Source organism: Sphaerodactylus townsendi, linkage group LG05, assembly GCF_021028975.2.
Source record: "Sphaerodactylus townsendi isolate TG3544 linkage group LG05, MPM_Stown_v2.3, whole genome shotgun sequence".
NCBI classification, from domain to species: Eukaryota; Metazoa; Chordata; class Lepidosauria; order Squamata; family Sphaerodactylidae; genus Sphaerodactylus; species Sphaerodactylus townsendi.
The window spans coordinates 31,917,993-31,938,847 of record NC_059429.1 but is presented as its reverse complement, the minus strand read 5'-3'; the positions used below and the strand labels follow the sequence as shown (position 1 = coordinate 31,938,847).

Below are 20,855 nucleotides of genomic sequence, written 5' to 3'. Positions count from 1 at the left end.
AAAGCAATATATACAATAAAACGAACCCTCCTGGAAGGTCGCTCACTTGGAACTTCTCCAGTCATTTAAGGTCCTCCTCTAAGCATCAAGTACCACAAAGCATGATTGTAGTTCCCCTGTCATCTGAAATCTGGTAGGTGACCATTCAAGATGAGATCTTTTTAGTGGTGCTACTTGGAATTTGGATTGTCCTTTTGAGACAGTCATTCATGATTCTACTGTCACAGCTTGCTCTTTGACCCTTTTGGCCTAACTGCTGCCAAGGGCTGTTAGGTTAAACGGGGATTGAATAATGCTGGATTGGTTTTCACTGTCATTCTGGGCCTTTCCTTACTTACCTTAAGCCCCGCACTACTCTTCTCAAGTAGCGCGGGGTCCCAGGGCACTCCCCACGCAGCTGCCCCGACGCTGCCCCTCTCACGCCCCCTCAGCGCGCGGCATCCCTGGCACTCTTGTAAATGGCGCCTTTTGATGACCCCGCACAGAGCAGCACACGGCATAGGGGGGATCCTCAAGAGTGGTGAAAGGCCCAAAGTCATCATACTCTGAACTATTTGTTTTTGCTAGTCACTTGCAGGTCTTTTACAAGAAGTGAAGGAGAGATACAAATATTTGAAATTTTTAAAAATCTTCTTTTTTGAGATGTCTGTCCTTTCACTTTTTGTCAGCATCCAGCTTTCCATTCCAGCTGGCCATGTGGTCAGTTGCTTCAGCTTTCTTTATACTTCTACCCACTGAAATGAAGTTTTCAGCTAGTTTTGGCTTTAGGATTGATTGGAAGAGTGCTTTCCCGGAATCAAAAAGCAAACATTCTCCCTTCAATGTTTACGAAGCAAACATTGCTTCATGACAGGAAACAAAAAGTATCACACTGAAAAGCAGATTTGTACACCCTGCACTCCCATCAGAGTAACGATGAGGAAGTGAATTCCCATATAATTCCATTTTGATCTGGTTTTTATTTTATTTATTTGTGGGATTTTTATACCGATTTTTATGAATGGAAACGTGCGTCTCAAAGAGCGTGTCAAAAAACGGACCGGAAAAATTATACAAGACACACGTATGCTGCTAAAGTGGCATTCAATGTATTACCCTCTTATATTTCTAATCATACATAAAATACAAGTGCAACGATGCTTATTTGTATTTCTATTCCAAATAGACTTCCTTGGAAGGAGCGCAGTGATTTTCTCACGCGTGCTCAAACAGTTCACTCTCAGTTTAGTGCACACTCAAAACAGTCCAACGTATTAGTCCTGCTCTTCATATATTTGTATCCAAAACCATAGTCATAGGATATTATCCTGACATTTACAAAGTTCTTATTCTTCAAGAGTAAGTTGTTATTCTGGATACGTGGCTGAAATCTTACGTGATCTCCTTCTGGAGTCCATTTAAAGGAGCCTTGTTGCAATGCGGAGAAAAATTCAGCAAGCAAAAAATTCAGCAAGCAGAAGCTAGTCGCGTAACTAAAGCTTTTCGATGCCTTCTTCAGTGCTCCGTATTTGCCATTATCCTTGTCATTCTAAATCTTGTTCATCCAAATATTAACCAGGGAATAGGCTTGTTACAGAAGTTTAATTTCAGCTGATCATTGGGAGAAATTTCTTAAAAGTCAGGGGACTTCAACAAAGGAATCTGTTATCTAGAAGGATGGTGGGCTCTCTCTTGCTAGAAATCTTCAAGTAGAGGCTGAACAGCCATCTCTCAGGAATACTTTTTTTCCTGCATTGAGCAAGAAGTTGGACTGGTGGTGGAAAGTGCTATCAAGTCTCAGCCAGTTTATGGCAACCTGAAAGGTTTTAAAAGGCAAGAAATAAGGCTCGGGGTCTGCCCTGCGGTGCGTCTGGGGCTCGTCTGCCCTCCATGCCCCCTCCCCTGATGGGCAAAGCTGCAGGCCAGTCTGGGGACCTCTGAGGCACCTCCTCTTCTCCCTCCTCCATCCGGAGCATTGGTCCTGGAGCTGCACCCGGGGAGGCGGAGAGCAGCTGGTTCTTGCGGAGAGCTGCGCTCGCCTGGCCAGGAGGAAGAGGAGGAGGAGCGGCACCCCAGCTTGGATCCCATGCGGCGATGACGCCTGCATAGCTGGCTGGGTTGAGTGAGTGGGGGGGTGCCCGCAGGGTCTGCCTCTGCTCCTTCCTCAGAGCAGAAAAACTGCAGCGGTGGCGCGGGGAGGGGTAAAAACACCGCCCCAGGTGGGGGAGGGTGACCGCCCATGGGAAGGCATCCAACTCAGGTTTTGCCTAGGGCCCAGGGTGCCAGTTTTCCTAGGAACACCACTGGATGGAGGTCCTGCATATTCCCAAAAATGTGTTAATAAGGCATTATTTTCTTGTTTTCTTGCTTAGTTACTTCTTGTTATCTATATATATAAAAAGCAAACCGTCCGTCTGAGTGCGTAAGCAGGCTGCACATTTTTTAAGATAGAGGCACCAGGTTTTCAAGGTGGCTCCAGGAGGCCCTCCTGGTAGTAGCATCCAGTCTTGGTGAACTGTGCTTCTGGGGGCGGTGGGAGGCAGGTTGAGAGAGTTGTGAGAGAACTCAGCCAGCAGGCTTCATGTGTAGGAGTGGGAAAACAAAATGAGCCTTTTGAGGACCCATAAAATTGAACTCCAAGAAGCAAAGTTCACCAAGCCTGGATGCTATTACCAGGAGGGGCTCCTGGAGCCACTTTGAAAGTCTGGTGCCTCTATCTTCCAAAAAGTGCAACCTGCACAGAAATTCCCCATTGGGTACAATGGTGCTAAGGCACTGCAGAACACTGCAATTTTGGGGGGTGCCTGTCAGGGCTGCTAGCTTTTAAAATACGCCCCCCTGCAGGCCGACACATGAAAAAAACTCAAAAAGACACACACAAAAAATCAGACGGATCCGAATTTTTCAGCTTTACCTGAATATTGGGGTATATCTGAATATGTTATTTGTCTTATTTGGGCATACAGATAATTTTATGCCCAAATAAATCTGAATCTTAATTTTACCAAATTTCTAGGGTATTGACCAAGTGTAGTTGCATCTCTATTTGGCTTATTGGATTTCCGCCATTTCAAATTGAAACGGAGTTTTTCATAGCAGCTAGCCTCTTGGAATCCCTTTAAACCAGCTTGATTTTTTCCAAACTGGAAAATCCCCCCCCCCCCCGAAATTTCCTCATCTACCTTACTTATCTTTCCTTGGTGTCTGTTGGGATTTCTGTTGGTGTGTGTGTTGGGGGGGGGGGGGTTGCTTAAAGCCCAGCCATGTTGCTGAAGCTGGATGTAGTCTTCTTCTCTCGTTCCCTGGTGTCTGCTGCACTTTGCATTTGGTTTCCAGGACAACAAATGGGAGAGCTCTCTGGTGATTCACTCCCAGACAATGAATGCCATGCATTTCTACAGGAACCTAGCTAGCTAAGTCCTTGAAGAGTTTGCACCTTTAGTGACAGTAGGGGGGAAGAAAGCTGACTGTGGCCTATAAAATGTGAGCATAACTGCCAATACTGCTCCTTTGCCAATCAGGGAAAGTTTTTATTCCCTGGGACATTTTCAAACTTCTGGATTTTAAGTGACTGGCTGGCCCAAACAGTATAAATTATAGTTCTGGTTCCTAGCCAGCCCATTCTGTTCCAGACTGCAGTAGAGTGATAGTTCAAGATATTTCCCTTTTGCTTTTGAACTTGTCCTCTCTCTGTTTGGTCTTTGCAGAACCTATCTTCATGGGATACCACCAGCTCTGCAGAGGAGATCTGTCCGGAAAAACAGGCACTGGAGTTTTGACTGAACCAATTTAATTTTGAAAAAAAAATTGACTTTTACAAATGTTATTGCTTTTTGTTTTAGTTGTGGCTGCTGGTGGTGGTGGTGGGGGACTGAAGTCTTAGGATAACATGGTTAACTTAATAAAATGTTCACTTGTATCACTGTAATCTTGGCTGAATGTGTGCAGGAGGATTGCAGCTACTGTGGATTGTTCAAACTCTGACATGCATTCTCAAAAATCTCACAATGGTACAAGCCGCATGGTGGTCATTGTAAATATTGTTAGGCAAAGTTGTTAACCTCACCTGCTTTTCTGTCCCTTCTTGAAAGCGATGTGCACTGCTCCCAAAATTGACAATGGGATCTTCCATCCTGTACAGAATCAGCATAAATTTGAAGACATTATCCAATTGAATTGTAACCGAGGATATGAGCTTGAAAACCATACCACAACTTCTAAATGCACGAAGTATGGCTGGTTACCTTCTCCAACATGTCTACGTATGTAGCTTGATTGCTATACTATTATTTTCTGCATCAAAGCCTAGTGAATGTTGATAGTTATATATTTTGATGGTTTCCTGCTACTTTTCCTTTTGCAAGGTTTAATCAATACTTTAGTGTGTGTGTGTGTGTGTGTAGGAATCTTTTTGAGTAAAAGATGTCCCAATAGCTGAGCAGACTGAAGGAAGGGAGGATAGAAGGGTGAAAAAAAGATGGACTTTGTTTTAGCCAAACAAAATCTGGTGTCATGAATCAACAAGGAACATTGTTATCAGTATTATCAGCTGGCACCAATAGGATTAGTGAACACTTCACCATAGTTCATAGGAACCCTTAGGTGATTCCCCACATGTGGGGCTTACTTTGATAGCTAGAGATAGGTCTGAGAAGTTGAAGGTCCATTTTGACTTGAATATGATAGTGATAAAAACACCTGAGATGGCTTCCAATATTAATTAAACCACAATGCTTTAGTAAGTGCTAATTTCCTCACCCCCTTACAAATTCTTCTATTCAGAAGGGAATGCTGGAGAAATGGCACACTGATTAGCAGCATCTTATCTCTTTGCTGTTTGTTTCCTTTGTATCATGTTTGTGAACAGAATTTGTAAGCCTTCCATGCTCTGAACATCTGCTGTCAAAACTGTGCATGTGCCATGGTGCACATGTAGAGAATGTTGTTTTGGGCACAGCATTCAACATCCACAGAAACTCTGCCTTATTTTTTTAATGAAGTGAAAAGATGCTTGGGAAATATATAGGCAGTCAGCAAACTTTGCTCATATCATTTTCAAGCTTCACTTTGTAGATTTGGTTCTATAAATAATCTAAGGAGGAAGAAGGGTAGGAACTCGGAGCAGTTGAGCTAAGTGAGCAAGACCCAGTGTGAGCATCTGCACCTTTTTGTGCAGGTATTTGGAGCTTGGACTTGCCAGCCTCCAAGTGGGACTTGGGGATCCCCCAGAATTGGAGGTCATCTCCAGACTACAGAGATCAGTTAGAAAATTGATGGTTGGAGGGGAGGACCCTATGGCCTTGTACCCCACTGAGGTCCCTGTCCTCCCTAGACTTCATCTCTAAATTGCCAGGAATTTCCCAGCCTCGATTTGGCAACACTAACTTGGCCAGAAACATACATCTTTGGCACAAGCTGAAGGCTTGTTTGGCTCTTGGTTGGCCCTTGTGGCATACAACTGTGGCCTGTAAGCAGTGTGGAATGACCTTGTGGCTAAAGTTGACTAGGCTTGTCGATCAGTCTCAAATCACCTTGTGTCTTCACACTTCCTTTAAAAGTGTACTGAGGACCAGCTGCATTGTTATATCTTTATTATATTTTTGTGTACTTTATTTGGTAGGCCACTTTGAGCGCCCAGAGTTGGAGAAAATTGAGGTTAAAATATTTAAATAAATAGTCACTGGAAGTTGTATATTGGCAGTACCAGTTCAACATGCTATCTACCTCCTCACACTATCACTTTCTGTAGCAGCAGGTTTGCATACATGCACAAGTTGTTTACCTGCTATTGTCTGTGAGGTTCTCCACAAAAGAGCTAATTGGTATTGATACTAATCAGACATTGGGATGGGGTGTGCGTGTGCCTGGATTTACTCTCCTTAACAATTAACATGTGATCAACAATGTCAAAGCTGATAGCATCAGCTGTCTGTCAAGAAGTACAACTCTGGGAACTGGATGATGATTTTTTTTTTCCAGTTTGAAAGTCCAGCTTCACAAGATGCAGTCTGTATACATGGATCACCCATGCTGGATTTGGGGATTGTATTTTGTTGTCTGTATCCTACTTGAACTGTGTGTCCATTAAGTGCCATTAAGTCACTTCCAACTTATGGTGACCCTATGAATTAATGACCTTCAAAACATTCTATAATTAACAGCCTTGCTCAGGGCTTGCGAACGGAGAGCCGTGGCTTCCTTGGCCAGATCAATCCAGGTCATGCAGAGTATTCCTCTTCTCCTTCTGTCTTCATCTTTCTCTAGCATTATTGTCTTTTCCGGTGATTCTTGTCTTCAAATAATGGGACCAATAGCCTCAGTTCAATACAATAGCCTCAGTTTGGTCATTTTTGCTTTTAGGGAGATTTGTTGTAGAATCTAGTGATATGTCTTTTTGGAGGTCCACAGTATCTGTAGAATTGTCCTCCAGCACCACATTTCAAAGGAATCAGCTTTATTCCTGTTAGCTTTCTTCACTGTCAAACTTTCACACCCATTTAACGGGGAATACTATGGCCTGAGTTAACTTGATCTTGGTTGCCAGTGACACATGTTTACACTTAAGAATCTTGTCTAGCTGCTTCATGGCTGTTTCCCCAGCCTCAGTCTCCTTCTGATTTCTTGGTTGCCATCTCCCTTTTTGTTGATGATGGAGCTATAGAATAGAAAATCTTGAACAATTTCATTTTTCCTCATTGTCAACCTTAAAGTGAACTACAGCTTGTAAATAATTGATTATCTCAAATCCTCTTCCACTCATACGTATTTATTTATTTTGTCTTTAGAACAGTGCATTCCTCCTAGACCTTTTACACATGGTCACATACATTATGCTTCAAAGAATGTGTTCATAGAGGGTGACGGTATGTTGTTTGAGTGTGATACAGGATATCATCCTGAACAGCAGGAAGCAAAAACCAAATGTACAAAAAAAAGTTGGACACCTATTCCAAATCGTGTCCTAACAGGTAAGCTCCATGTACCAGTATATCTCCCTGGTTCTATCTTAAGGAAACCACCACCAATCCAGTCTCTCCCAGCTCCCTGCTACTATCCTTAGCAGACAACGACTGATTGGCTGTTAGCTAAGTCAGTCTCTGTCTTGTCTTTGCTTAACCAGGTACTGCAAACAAGTCTCTCTTGACAAAGGCAGGGATTCCCCCTCCCCCTTAAATCAGGCACATGCACACTATATATTAGTTTATTGGCCAGGGGTAGCTATCCTTATGGCACACTCTGGGTCCCTATTTGGTTAATAGGTCCATAAGAATTCATTGCCCAGACCTGTCATCTTTCTTCATCCGATGAGAGACTCTCAGATAGACAAATTTGCTTGTTATTAAAGCCCCAGTTGGGAGGCAATCAGAGGCCAGGAGATTTATGTGTTTAGGATCGTCAGTGACACAACAACATTTTCAGTTACAACTGGAAGTCATGTCATGATGTGGGGGTACATGCCCTAGAATGAAGAGAAAAGCTCCTCTCTTAGCATGAGGGGGAAAATAATGTCTCCAGCATTTTCCATGACTCTGAAATTGAAGAAGGTTCAGTAACTCAGTTGTGAGAACCAAAAGTTGGAACTCCATCCTCCATGCCCTCCGTATAAACTTCCTTGCCCAAAGAAAACCAAATCTCCTTAATTCTGTAATCCTATATACACTTCCCTGGGAGCGAATTGTATTGAATATAGTAGGATTTACTGCAGGTTAAACATGTATACAATTGCTTCAGTGGTGCATAGAATGTTTCATAAAGGTACTATGCACAGATTCTCAATAATTCTCTTATCAGAACTGAAAAATGTTGCCTTCTAAAAGCAAAGGTGCCGGAACTTGTAAAATCCTTTTTCCAGAACAAGACGATCTGTTTGCTTATAGCTCAATCATCTAGTGGGGAGAGCAAACCTTTGACATGTGGTCAAAGGCCTCCTTGCTTTGTGTTAATCTACATCATGGAAAATGAGTTCTGCGGCCAGAGGTTTGGTGAGTTTTGGATCAAAATGGCTGGGAGCAGAATGCAGGTCATCTGATAATGTCGCTCTACGCATATGCCGACTTATCTCCCCATCCAGCCTTTTAATTATGTAGACAGAAAAGGTTAATTTTTGTAATACCTAATAGGATAAAAGGACATATGACTGCAAAATAAGATTGTCCAGGAAAAAACAATGAATGAAGGCCACCGCTTCCTGTGAACCCTTTAACAGTTACTCATTCAGTCAAGATATTTACCCATAATTCCCCTGGCAGTGATACATTTATCTGCAGGCAGAAATATAATAACTTGTTTTCTTTATACCCTTTAGGTAAGGACTAAGGAGGTTTTCAGTAAGTAGCACTGGTTGTCTTTCCTTTTTGGCCGTCACAATCCTGTTTCCCTAGTTTAAGGGTTCAAGAGGGGTTTGTGGAGGGGAGGTTTCAGGGCTTTTCCCTGCTCCACACACTGCCAAAAAGCCCTTTGGAAAACTCCGGGTTTGGAGGAGTCTGCCCAGTATATTAGCAGGTTTTTAAATCAATAAACAAAACAAAGGCTTTTATAAAAGTATAAAATTATAAGATCAAATAGAGTTGATATCAAACAATGGTGTTAAAGTTGAAAAGAAAAGGTGAAATGTCTGGGAATTAAGTTGACAAATAGGAACTGTACATTATTTCAAAATAATTATGTTAAAACATGGAATGGAGTTTAAAAAGATCAGTGGAATAAGGTGGGCCAGCACAGCAGCCGGCTTCAAGGTACAGTTGCTCCACCAGCCGGGATTGCCCGTTGGGGTGGGGGTGGGGAGGCAGGAGGACTTTGCCAAGCCAGTGAAGCAGCGGGCCCCAAGTTGTGGCTACTCCACCGACAAGGGTGGCCTATTGAAGGGTGGGGTGGGACATAATATGGGGTGGGACATAATATGGGACATAAATGACAAGTGTACTTATTATATCCTGTGTTGGATAGCTTTAAATAACATGTAACCTGTTTATGAGCCCCATATTGGCGGGAGGACGATGATGACAACAATTCACTGGTGGAAGAAGTGTGCAGCCACACTGGTGGATTTACCTTCCCCAGGGCCCTTACCCTGATGGAGGGCGATTCTGCTGGTGTGCGGTTGCCACTCCCCCCATCTGCTGGGATGTGGTGCTGGAGCATCAACGACCCAGCGCCCCTGCCATCATCACTAGTGTAGCAGTGGTAGCTCAGGGGCATGGCCAAGGAGAACTAACTTTACTTGGCTCCCTCCCAACCACCCACAGAGTTACACCAGCAGCTGGGACATTTGGGCAGCATAAGTCTACTGAGCCCCACAGAGGCTTCTCTGTGGCGGGGAGTCATTTTCACTTTTCAAGCCTCCCCATGCCACCAGGAGGCCTCTTTACGGGCTGCAGCTCTGGGATGGGGCTGCCCAACTGGTTCTTAATGAATTTCCCCCTAACTATACCAAATTATACCAGACTACTTATTCTGTGATTAGACAGATTTCAGCCCACAGGGTGTTTCCCCCCCCCACACACACACATTCTCCCTTCTTTGGAGCCAAAAATGCCCCCAGTGCTGTTACTTCCTCCTCCCCTGTGCTACTGTGGATTACAGTCATTATGTTTGTATGTATCTAACTATTTGGTTTGGAAAACTATAGATTAAAATTTAACATCAAGTACTCACTATGACCCAAATATCTGAATGATGTAGCCTCTAATCTTAGATACTGTTATCTACACATTGCCAAGCCATATGTTATTCTAACTGGATACTTCCTTTTTTAATTTAGATGTTCTTGTTGAAAATGTTTTTTGCTATGTGAAAGGCCTTGTTAGTCCTGAGAAGTTTAGTGAAAATGACTGTCAGGTTATGAGAAGAGTAATATGCAACTGCCCCCTCAAACATATATCTGACAATCTAATATGCAAGCAATGGGGTGGGTTTTTTTTTTTAAAAGCTTCACCTTCATGCAGTGCTTCACTACTGTTGCATACTGCACTAAAAAAATATCTCAGTCTGCATTTCAGATTGTCTAATGGAGGAGATCTTAGCTTTCTGACTGTATTAGACCTTTCTCCATATGTCTAACAGTTTTATATGCAGGTAAGGAGGAATTTGATGGAACTTCCCATTCACAGGATTGCAGCTAAAAAAAGTTCACACTTTTTCAGAGGCCCCGAGACCAGAGGAGGAGACAGACAAAAAGATTTCTTGTAATGTAGACCTCCGTGTATTTCCAGACTGGCCTGCAACTCTCTGGAAATCAACAACATTATAGTTTTGTTGAAGAAATGCTTCTGATTCAAATAAATCTATGGCTCTGGCCCAGATTCTAGTGGAACAGAATTATACGCTGGTGGAATTTCATCTGATAAAGGGGAGCACATCAGCAACTGACATTAGGGGGGGGGGAAGAAAGCATAGCTTTTTCTTTAACTTTAATAGCATCCCTTGCCTCAAGGCTGTGGCCATTTGATTGGGTGTGATTCTCAGTTATGCTCATGTTTCCCTCTCTTCCCCACAGTTTCCAAAATCTCTGAAAGGGCAACTTTTCCTCTCCCTTTGCAGAGAAGGTGAAGGAGAATATGCATTTAGCTTTCTTTGGGGTTTCTCGCTCCTCTCTGCCTTCTTCCACGCACATCATAGCAGTTACTTCCAATCTTTGGGTCCCCCTTTCAGAAGGATTAGAAGGACTTTTAAAATTTTTAATGCTGAAGGTCTATAGCTGGAGTGAAGTTGAAAAAAAATGGTACGGTTTAGCAAACTAATGGTAGACCAAAGACAGCACACACACGCAAACTTCCCCAAATGGAGGTAGCACATAAACAACAAGAAAGTGGCGGGAGACAAAATGGTGGATTGGCTCAGTTAAGAACACTTCACAAAAAATAACAGGAAAAACCCACTGCAAAGGAAACAGTCATGGGGTAAGTAGTGCCTGCCTAAATGGCCTGTGTGGAAGGAGAAGTTTTGTGACTTTTCTGCCTAGTATTGCATACAAGCTTTTCCAGTCTGACTCCTAGGCCCCTTCCGCACACACAAAATAATGCATTTTCAAACCACTTTCACAACTGTTTGCAAGTGGATTTTGCCACTCTGCACAGCTTCAAAGAGCACTGAAAGCAGTTTGAAAGTGCATTATTCTGCATGTGCGGAATGAGCCCTAGACTGGTTTTATTAGCTGAATGTTCTCAAGTGGCAAGTGCCACCAACTGATTAATGGTGTTGACTTCACAGACATAAAACCATCACATCCATTCAAGTGTTTTCCATTTTACAAGGATGCATGTCCTACCCAGAATGGTTCTGGGACATTGGTTAGCCCATCAAGCCAGTCACAATGCTGAATCTCATCACTGAACAGGCACAAAGCTACTCAAAATACTGTTTGTTTCAAATTGAGAACAGGTCTTCAATGTGATTATGTGAGGGGTTAAGTCAAGCAAAAATGGGTATTGCAAACATAGCAAATTTGATTTTCGAGCACCTTATACCCCCTAAGAAGTAATCTTTTTGAGCACCTTATACCCCCATAAGAAGTAATCTTTTGACTAATCTCAAAACAAAGTATCCAAGTTTTCTATCACAAGACTGGGGCATCATTTTGGTAGTGGTCAGGCAGGGGTGGCCAACCTATGACACTCCAGATGCTCATAGACTACAATTTCCATAAGCATCTTCCAGCATGACCAATTGGCCATGCTGACAGGGGCTGATGGGAATTGTAATCCATGAACATGTGGAGTGCCATAGGTTGGCCACCCCTGTGGTAGGGCATCCACTCCATTCTGTATTGAAATCACACTTGATTATCTGTCAGAATTGTATCATAAAAAGTAACCACAAAAACATATTTAAAGGATACACTTTTAAACTTTTGAATATAATCTTGAAGATATCCAAGAGCAGCTGAATAATGTTCTTGCTTTCCCCTGCTGCTGATTTCTGCACTATTCAATTCTCAGTCATTTCTGAAACATGAGGATATCTAGGCCCTTTATGCATGGAATGCTTTCCGCAACACTTATAACCCCATAGTGCTTTCACGGTGTGTGTGTGTGTATGTGTGTGTGTCTCCTCACATTTCCTTTTTTAAATGTTAGGAGGTGGCCCACTGCCTGCCATGTGGCTTGCGCACTTGCCTGCCCCCACTTCTGGGTCACTCAACCGTCAAAAGCCAAGAGCAGGGTTGCCTTTTTAAAAAACCACTTTAAATAATTGATATTCCTTATTCCTCATATCAATATCGCCTAGGCTGTTTTCATTGCTGTTGTATTTTTAGGAAAATGTGAGGGATCCATTGCCAGGATTTCTCTGAAAATACAAAAGCAATTAAAGCAGCCTGCATGATATTGATATAAGGAACATCATGTTTAAGGAACTTTTAAAAAGGGCAGCCTTTGCTCTTGGCTTTGCTCTTGCCACAACTTCGGTGGCTTCAGTACAGAAATCTCTGCCCCACAGAAATTGTACCCTTGAGTGGAGCAGAGTGCCAGTGTACATTTAGCCACAGTTGAGCTCATAAGCCACAGGTCTTTGTTTACAAACTTTGATAGCCACAGAAAGTTTTGTGTTGATGCGATTATACGAATTGTTGATATGCAAGGAGTCAAACAATGTGTACAAGCACATGAATAAGCTTTTCTAGCATTTAATAAACTTTAACAACAAAAATACACACTTTTTGTTTAGCAGTAAAGAGACAGAATCTGCAGGTCAAATAATAATTAAAAAATCAATTTCATTGATAATAGCCAGCATGTTTGGAAAAAAGTGCCTAGTTTTCATTGATATTTCAGTTTATGGAGTCAGAAACATCCTGCATTCTTGACTGCTGATATATTTTTTTCCTTCTACAACTTTATATATGTAATGTTTCTAAGTGTGTGGCTTTAAAATTGGACCAGATATATGTCTACTGACATGTTACTGACATAGAAGTCGCAGGTGTAGCTTTCACCCTGTTTCCAGTTTTGACTCCATAATTCTATGTGAAGAGACATAATTCATCAAAGATATTATTACAGAAGCAGTATATTATGGTAATGTTTGAAAGAAGTGAATGATGACTTTTGAAGGCCAAATCTTGCTTTAAAATATCAGTTGCATCTTTCTTTTCATTTTAATCCTGTAAGATACAAAGTAACTATTCAGAAGAAAAAATAAAATGCATAGATTTTTGTAACACTCTCATATATAGTTATACTTGATCTGTAGTGACCTGTAGTGGACTGCAGCTGTTTTAACATATACATAACATTGGAATGGTTCAGTGTATAACTATTAATATACAAGTACTATAAAAGGATGTTTGTATCTTGGGATTTTTAATCAATCATATAATTATATCAAAGTGACTTATCAGAAATATCTCACCCTACTATTCAGAGATCCATTATCACTTAAAAAAATAGGTAGCATACCAAAATTTAGGAATCTTGCAAATATTGACACTGAGGAGGACTGAAGAGATTTCTAGATTTGTTTCCATAGAGAAATTTCCATATAGAAACTCTTAACATTTCAAGCTGTAGTTCTAACAGTACCAATAAATCACAAAGTCAACTATCTTTTGATAAAAGAAGTAAAAATTTTTCATTTCTATACTCTAATACTAAACAGAGATTCACCATTCTAAGCTTAGTGACTTCAATGGTCTCAGAATGGTAACTCTGGAGAATTTCACTAAACAGTTGTTATTTGTGACCTGAAGAGCTACTAAAAATTATCTGCGAGGAACATACATTTATCTATTTGTAAGGTTAATTTTGTGGCCTGGGACCCACAGGTGGATATGCCATGCCTTAACAGGTATCTAACTTGTGGCACAATTACTATTTTGTTGTTTTCCTGTAGAATTTAGAAGGAAAAACATGGAGAAGTAAGCAAGAAGAGAAGGGGAGAAGGAGAAACCCAAGATGGATGAAAACGGGAGAAACAAGATAAAAATATACAGTACAAAATAGGATTTGTCCTCAAAGAACAAAGCGGGAGCAGAATAGCCCAGAATGGCAACCACTGGCTGACAAGAATTCTAATACTGTATATACTCATGTATAAGTCGAATTTTTCAGCACGTTTTTGTGGTGAAAAAGCCCCCATCGACTTATACATGAGTCAGGTATATTTTGAAAAATATTTTAGGGTTTTTACTTTGTCGGCCTCCAGGGGCGCAGTTTTTAAGCTAGTGACACCAAATTCTCAGGGTATCATTAGGTGACGCTCCTGATGATACCAGCCAAGTTTGGTAAAGTTTGCTTCAGGGGGTCCAAAGTTATAAACCCCCAAAATGGGTGCCCCCATGCCCCATTGTTTCCAATGGGAGCTAATAGTAGATGGGGCTACATTTTGAGGGTCCATAACTTTGGACTCCTTGAACCAAACTTCACCAAACCTGGGTGGTATCATCAGGATAATATGTTTCTGATATCAGCCAGGTTTGGTGATGTTTGGTTCAGGGTGTCCAAAGTTATGGATCCCCAAAGTGGGTGCTCCCATCCCCCATTGTTTCCAATGGGAGCTAATAGTAGATGGGGCTACCCTTTTGAGGGTCCATAACTTTGGACCCCCTGAACCAAACGTCACCAAACCTGGGTGTTATCATCAGGAGTGTCTCCTAAAGATACTCTGAAATGTTGGTACTGATAACATAAACATCCTCCCCTGACAGGTTGTGTGAATGTTCCTTCTAAAATGACACCTGCCACGTGCAATTTTAAAAATATGTATACTAAAAATAATGAACTATTCTTTTAAAAAGCAGGGTAGTTTTGAGTCACAGTGAACAGGCATGTTGTTCATTCCAGTTTTTATTATAAGATCCATTGTTTAAAACCCTTCCTTACAAAAAAGCTAAGGTTTTTGTACTTTTCAAGTTATTGTTGATACCATATTGTTCTTGTTGAACCTCTTTTCCACTTACAGAGCTAGTTTACTGTTTTTCTTTGAAATAAATATTAAAAAACATTTAACCTACTGATGCCTCAGTTAATGTAATTTTATTGGTATCTATTTTTATTTTTGAAATTTTCCAGTAGCTGCTGCATTTCCCACCCTCGACTTATACGCGAGTCAATAAATTTTCCCAGTTTTTTGTGGTAAAATTAGGTGCCTCGACTTATATGCGGGTCGACTTATACATGAGTATATGCACTCTCCTAAACTTGTTTGGATTGCCCAGATTCCAGTGAAGAAGTTTAGCCTCTAGGATAAGGAGCAGAGGATTAGTATGGTCTGTGGAAAACAAGTACAACATCGTTTGCTTCCAAACATTCTGCACCATAAACATAGGGCACTATTTTATGTAGGGGCAAAACATTAGTCCCTCTAAGCAAGTTATTACATTTTATTTACAGTCAGTCTTCAGTGCAGAGGACCTTCGCAGAACCCATTTTACTTGAAAAGTTTTAACAGGGCATGGCAGGAACTGGTCATGTGAAATGTGACCATTTGCATGCAAAGATTGTGCTTTAGCAATGAGCTCTATGTCAGTTGAAATTGCTTGATGAGGTCCCAGTCTGTTGTCCACCACAAACGGTGAACTATTTGAATCTAAACTCCAACTAAGAGAAACCCCACAAGGCCATCCTCTAGTCCTCCTGCTGTTAAACCCCAGCTATATTACTGCTCTCTTTCAATAGCCATTTGGAGAATATTGCACAAGCAAAACAAACATTATACCTTCACAGTTAGGAGGTTCCGTCCATTTCCCTTTTCTGCATGTCACATTGAGGGGCCCAGTAGCAACAAATCCTGGATGGCACACATAATGCACTGTTTCTCCGGAATGATAGCTTTTTTTCACTAGCCCATGGAGAGATGCATCAAAGATTTGGGGGGGAGGGACACATGGGTTTTCTGGTAAGATATAAAATCAGAATAACTATGTCCAAACCAGCTAAAGAGAGTGAACAAAATTACGTATCTAATATTGAGCCTGTAAATAGAATGAGATTCTAATGTGAGGTAAAACAAGTAGTATGGGAGGATACAATAGCTGATTCCAGGACAGTAGGTATGCAGTAAAGTACACAGGAGGAAGAAAATAGATGGCTTTGTTGTTTCAGATACCTGTCAGGAGCAATACTCATACCTTCAGAAAATTGTTGGATGGAACATCCTAGTGACTAGTCCAATTGTTTTCCCACTTCCATCACTTAAGGAAGACTTTCCGTTTTGATTTGCTTGTGGAGGAACCCCCTTTCCGTCATGAAACCCCTCTGAATTGCAAAAAACTCTGGGATTCGTTTAGTTAGAACAGGCTATTTCATTAGAACAGGCCTTTTAAGACTTAGCTACTGACTGACATGAATTTTCACATTTTCCTGTGTTTGTGCATTGTTGTGGAAAATCAGTAAAGGAGGAGATTGTTCTGATGGCTTCATTAAGAATCCTCCCCTAACTGAATTTCTGACTTAGGAATCTCTGACAATTTTCTAAAGAGAAGAGAGAAGATGTGTTTGGATTTATACCCTGCTTTTCTCAACTGTAAGGAGTCTCAAAGTGGCTTACAAACACCTCCCCTTCCTCTCCCCACAACACATACCTTGTGAGCTAGACGGTGCTGAGAGAGAATTGTGAGACAACTGTGACTAGCCCAAGGTCACCCAGCAGGTTTCATGTGTAGGTGTGGGGAAATAAATCTGGTTTGCAGCCCATGTGGAGGAGTGTGGAACCAAACCTGGTTCTCCATATTAGAGTCTGCCTCTTGCTGGCTCTCTCTCAAAAAACAAGGTTAAGACCAATGACTTTCCTGGAATATTCAACTAACACAGCAATGCACCTCAATTTGAAAGATCTTCACAGAAGTTGAGGATTAGAAGAGCACTTCACTTTGGAGTACTTGTGTAGCAGAGATGTGCATTTCAGATGTGGGAATATTTGAAAGAACCAAATTATGCTATGTTCAGAATAGCTACTGATAATTCAGAATCTGAATGTTCCAGTCCTGGATATTCAAAGTATTTCCTAATATTTGGAATCTCATTAACTAATATTTGGAGTCTCATTAAAGCAAGTTAGGCTTTTTGCAAGAAGAGGGGTGTGAAACCTATTCTTCAGAAAGCTTGGTCTGACTTCTTAAGAAAAGGATCTGAAACATTCCTCCAAAAACCTGGCATCAAGGATAATGGAGACAGAGAGGTCAGTGTCCCTTGACTGGTATTACCATGGTCTTTCCAAGGGAGGAAGGGATGGGTTGAGAGGAAATCCTGTGACGATGTCTGCTGGTGCTTATGAAATCTTAAAGCTGGCCCAGACACCAGAAGGGACTTCCACATTGGCCCTTTCCAACTGAATGACAAGCATAGCTGGTTACATAATTCTTCTGCAATCTCCTGGCCCAGTCTTCTCTTTCTCCCCTTCTATATTTGATTCCCTCTCCACCCCTTAGTGTATATTAGTGTAGATTAATATGGAAATTTTATACCATTTAGACACCCTTTGGAGTATATCAGGCATTATGATAAGGTAGATAAGATGCAAATAGATTTAGCTTTTGTTTAGATAATGGGTTTTGTCTCTGTGTGTGATATTTTCATTTTTTAGAACTGTGTTCTGTGTAGCAGCATCAAATCTTTTTTTGGGAGGGGGAGAGAGTCTGCCAGCTGTTTGAAATGTAGGCATGATTTGGCATATGGGGGAAGGCTGTAGAAACATGTCTGGACCTCCCTGGATGTGCCCTGTGAGAAAGATAGCATGGCACACTCCAGCCCACGGTACAGGGAATGCCATGCTTCCTGTATGGCCATATGGTGCTTCCTCCTGCTGTCCCTTCCCTTGTTCCAACAGCTACAGCAGGATTGTGTTCACTCACTCAACTGTGCTGTGGACTTTTTCTGTTGTCCAGTGCTGTTGGCTTTTCTCATCCATTCACCATTGTTTTCCTGCCAATGCTGCCTAGAGTATTTGCCCCCCCACACACAACCAGCTGTTCGGTGCTCCACTGTGCCGTGCCCAATGCTGCTCTGGTGGCATTTGCACTGTTCAGGGTTCATGCCCATACTGCAAGATGGCGCTTGCAACGGATGCTCAGCAGCGGAGCTCCGTAACAATTGGATTTTAATTTTAAAGAGCCCTTCGGGGATGGGGCGGTATAAAAGTCCAAACAATAAATAAATAAATAAATAAAATAAATAATTAAATTCTACTCGGTTTCAGCCTGTAGGGACACTTTCTACCACTCCTAGTGCTTTTTGTATCTTTTTTGGAGTGAGGAATTAGACTTGAAAGCCAAGATTTGGACTGGAAATTGGACTTGACTTGGAACTTGGAACTTGGACTTGAAATTGGAACGAACAGAAAGAATGGAATGAGGTACCTGGCCCTTTGTTTTCTCCGCCCTCCGCATTTTGGCTTTTGCGGGCGCTTCTGCGGGTGCTTCTGCGGGCGCTTCGCCTCCATTGCTGGCCCTCTCCATTGTTTTCCCCCTCGCCGCACCCGTGCCCTCAGACTTGACGGGCTGGGGCTTGGGGGCTTGGGGCGGAGCTGACGAGAGTCCGTACAGTTGGGGGTCGGTGGCAGAGACCCCCTCTGTTGCTCCAACGGTGGGGGAGTTCCCCTTTATCGTTCCAACAGAGACCCCGCCGGTCCGAGAACCCCGCATTACACCAGTGAAATTGGCGTTTGCCAGAACAGAGAGCGGCCAGCGCCGTGGCTGCGCAAATTAAGCCAGGGGAGTGCGGTGGCAGTGACCCCTCCGCTAGCGTGGGTGGGTCTTATCAGCTGAGGGCCCTCATGGGATACTGACACTGGAGGTGGGACTCGCGCTGAGGCTCACGCTGCAGCCCGCCGTGGGGGATGGAGACAAAGTTGGCCCTGTGGACACCTCCAGTACTGCAGAGGCTGCGCTGACGGTACGACTGCCTGCCCTGTGACTACGGCCGTGGAAATCGGCTTTGCTGATTGGGCGAACCGCCTTGTTGCAGTGCAGGCCGCCCCCCCGCCCTCGTGACCAAGGGAGGGGAGCTTTGGTGAGGAGCCAAGAGCTTGGGCACCCTGAGTGGAATGGATGGCGGAGCTTCTTAGAAAGATCACTAGTGTTGCCGGGAGACAATAGGGTTCAGGCATCTGATGACTTCATCGCCCTCCTCATAACCTGCAAACCAGCCATGAGAAGGCTAGGTGGGCCGTGTCTTGGGGGGCAAATACCGGATATAGAGCCTTCGATCTCAGAGTGAATCAGGGGGTCCGGTGGCAGAAGTCCCCTGATTGCTGCCCTGACTATAACTTTGGATTCCTGCTCGATCACGGCCTTAACTACAATTCCAGATTGCCGACCCTGTGAGGTCTCCCTTGGACTAGATACCCTGCACATGAACGGTTGGCCTGGGTGGTGTGAGCCCCATGCCTGCCGCCTATGCAGCTGTCACCCCACCGCTGTTCCTACGGATTCCATCAGGAGCCCATATAGCATCACCGCCCTCCCATTAGGGGGTTCGGGGATTGGGTGGCAGTCGCCCCCTGTTGCCGTCTACCATCCTCCTTCTGGTCCACGTCTTCATTTTCTCAAACTCCTTGTTATGTATTTATATTTTAGATAGCTATAGTTGGAGCACACTAATTATTGGTATAGCCTGTATTGGTAGCATTAGTTGTAGGTTAGCTAGAATTTATTATTGTACTATACAGTTAGTTCTGCCCAACCTATTTGTATATGAGAGTTGGGTTAATTAAGTTAAGATTACTACTGTTAGCTGAGTTAGACCCACTTTGGTGGGGATATTAGCCAGACTGTTGGGCAGAGAGAGGTCGGCAGAACTATGGGGGCACCAATTTTGGGGCTGGGGATCCCTGTGTTGATGGGACGGGGTAGATATTGCGGTAGGCGGTGGCCATATGACAGAAGACGCACGAGATATGGGTTTGCTCGTTCGCCTTCTGACCTCCGACCTATCCCGAGAAACGATGGTGGCTGGGATCAGGGATACTCTGCTTCGTCCTTGGTGCTGATTAATGCCAGGTCCATCAATAATAAGACCACGGTACTCCGGGATTTCCTCGGAGTCCAGCAGATGGATCTGGCATGCATCACTGAAACCTGGGTGCGCGAAGGTGAGACCGTCGCCTTGGGCGAAGTTGCGCCACCGGGTTTCGCGTGCCTCCACCAATCACGAACCCAGGGCCGGGGGGGTGGGGTGGCACTGTTCATCCGTGAGTCTATCCCCTTCAGGGCAGCCCCCATCCCAGAGATCACCGGCATGGAGTGTGTTGGCTTAGAGTGGTTGGCCTCAGAAAGGTTGGCTGTTCTTCTGGTGTACCGGTCGCCTAGCGCACCGGGGAACAGTCTGCCGCGGCTGCTGGAGGTAGTGTCGGACTGGGCACTGCGGTTCCCCAGACTTATTGTCTTGGGGGACTTCAACGTCCATGCCGATGCTGCCTCATGTACGGTGGCAGCAGACCTAGTGTCATCCATGGCGACGCTAGGCCTCTCCTTAGTAAATTCGGGCCCCACTCACGAGGCCAAGCACACGCTGGATTTGGTCTTTGGGTCGGGGATTAATTTGGTCATAACCTCTGTGGATAGAGTGCCATGGTCCGACCACTATGCCTTGAGGGTCCGGATGGACGTGCCCCGTCACCCGTCTAGGCGACGGGCTGATTTATGCCCGCCCGTGGAGACTTATGGATCCACTTGGTTTCCTGAATGCTCTGCGGGACCCTGAACCCGCCGGCACACTCGATGAGCAGATAGAGGATTGGAACTCCCGGCTCTCTGATGCCATCGAGGTTGTTGCCCCCCGGCGGCCTCTACGCCCCCACTCTCGGTGCGCTCCATGGTATACAGAGGAGCTGCGCCATATGAAACGGGCGCTTAGACGTCTAGAGCGAGTTTGGAGGAAATCTCGTGATGAGGCTGCGCGAACATCTTATAGGACATTTATGAAAGCCTATGAGATGGCGACGAA

General features: G+C 43.5%; 2 protein-coding genes across 2 annotated transcripts in view; one reads left to right on the top strand and one right to left on the bottom strand.

Annotated features, from left to right (window-relative positions):
* The window catches only part of LOC125433330 (complement factor H-like), a 15,934-nt gene extending 13,857 nt beyond the window's left edge, over positions 1–2,077 (top strand). Inside the window, exon 6 of the mRNA XM_048497834.1 lies at positions 1,953–2,077. Within this exon, the coding sequence (XP_048353791.1) occupies positions 1,953–2,077 (125 nt within the window). The remainder of the gene's footprint in view (positions 1–1,952) is intronic.
* Positions 2,078–12,585: 10,508 nt separating this feature from the next.
* Positions 12,586–20,855, bottom strand: part of LOC125433697 (complement factor H-like) — a 28,072-nt gene continuing 19,802 nt past the window's right edge. Inside the window, exons 7-8 of the mRNA XM_048498430.1 lie at positions 15,631–15,807; positions 12,586–13,078 (exon numbers count right to left, since the gene is read on the bottom strand). Coding sequence (XP_048354387.1) covers positions 13,068–13,078; positions 15,631–15,807 — 188 coding nt within the window. The 3' untranslated portion in view covers positions 12,586–13,067. The remainder of the gene's footprint in view (positions 13,079–15,630; positions 15,808–20,855) is intronic.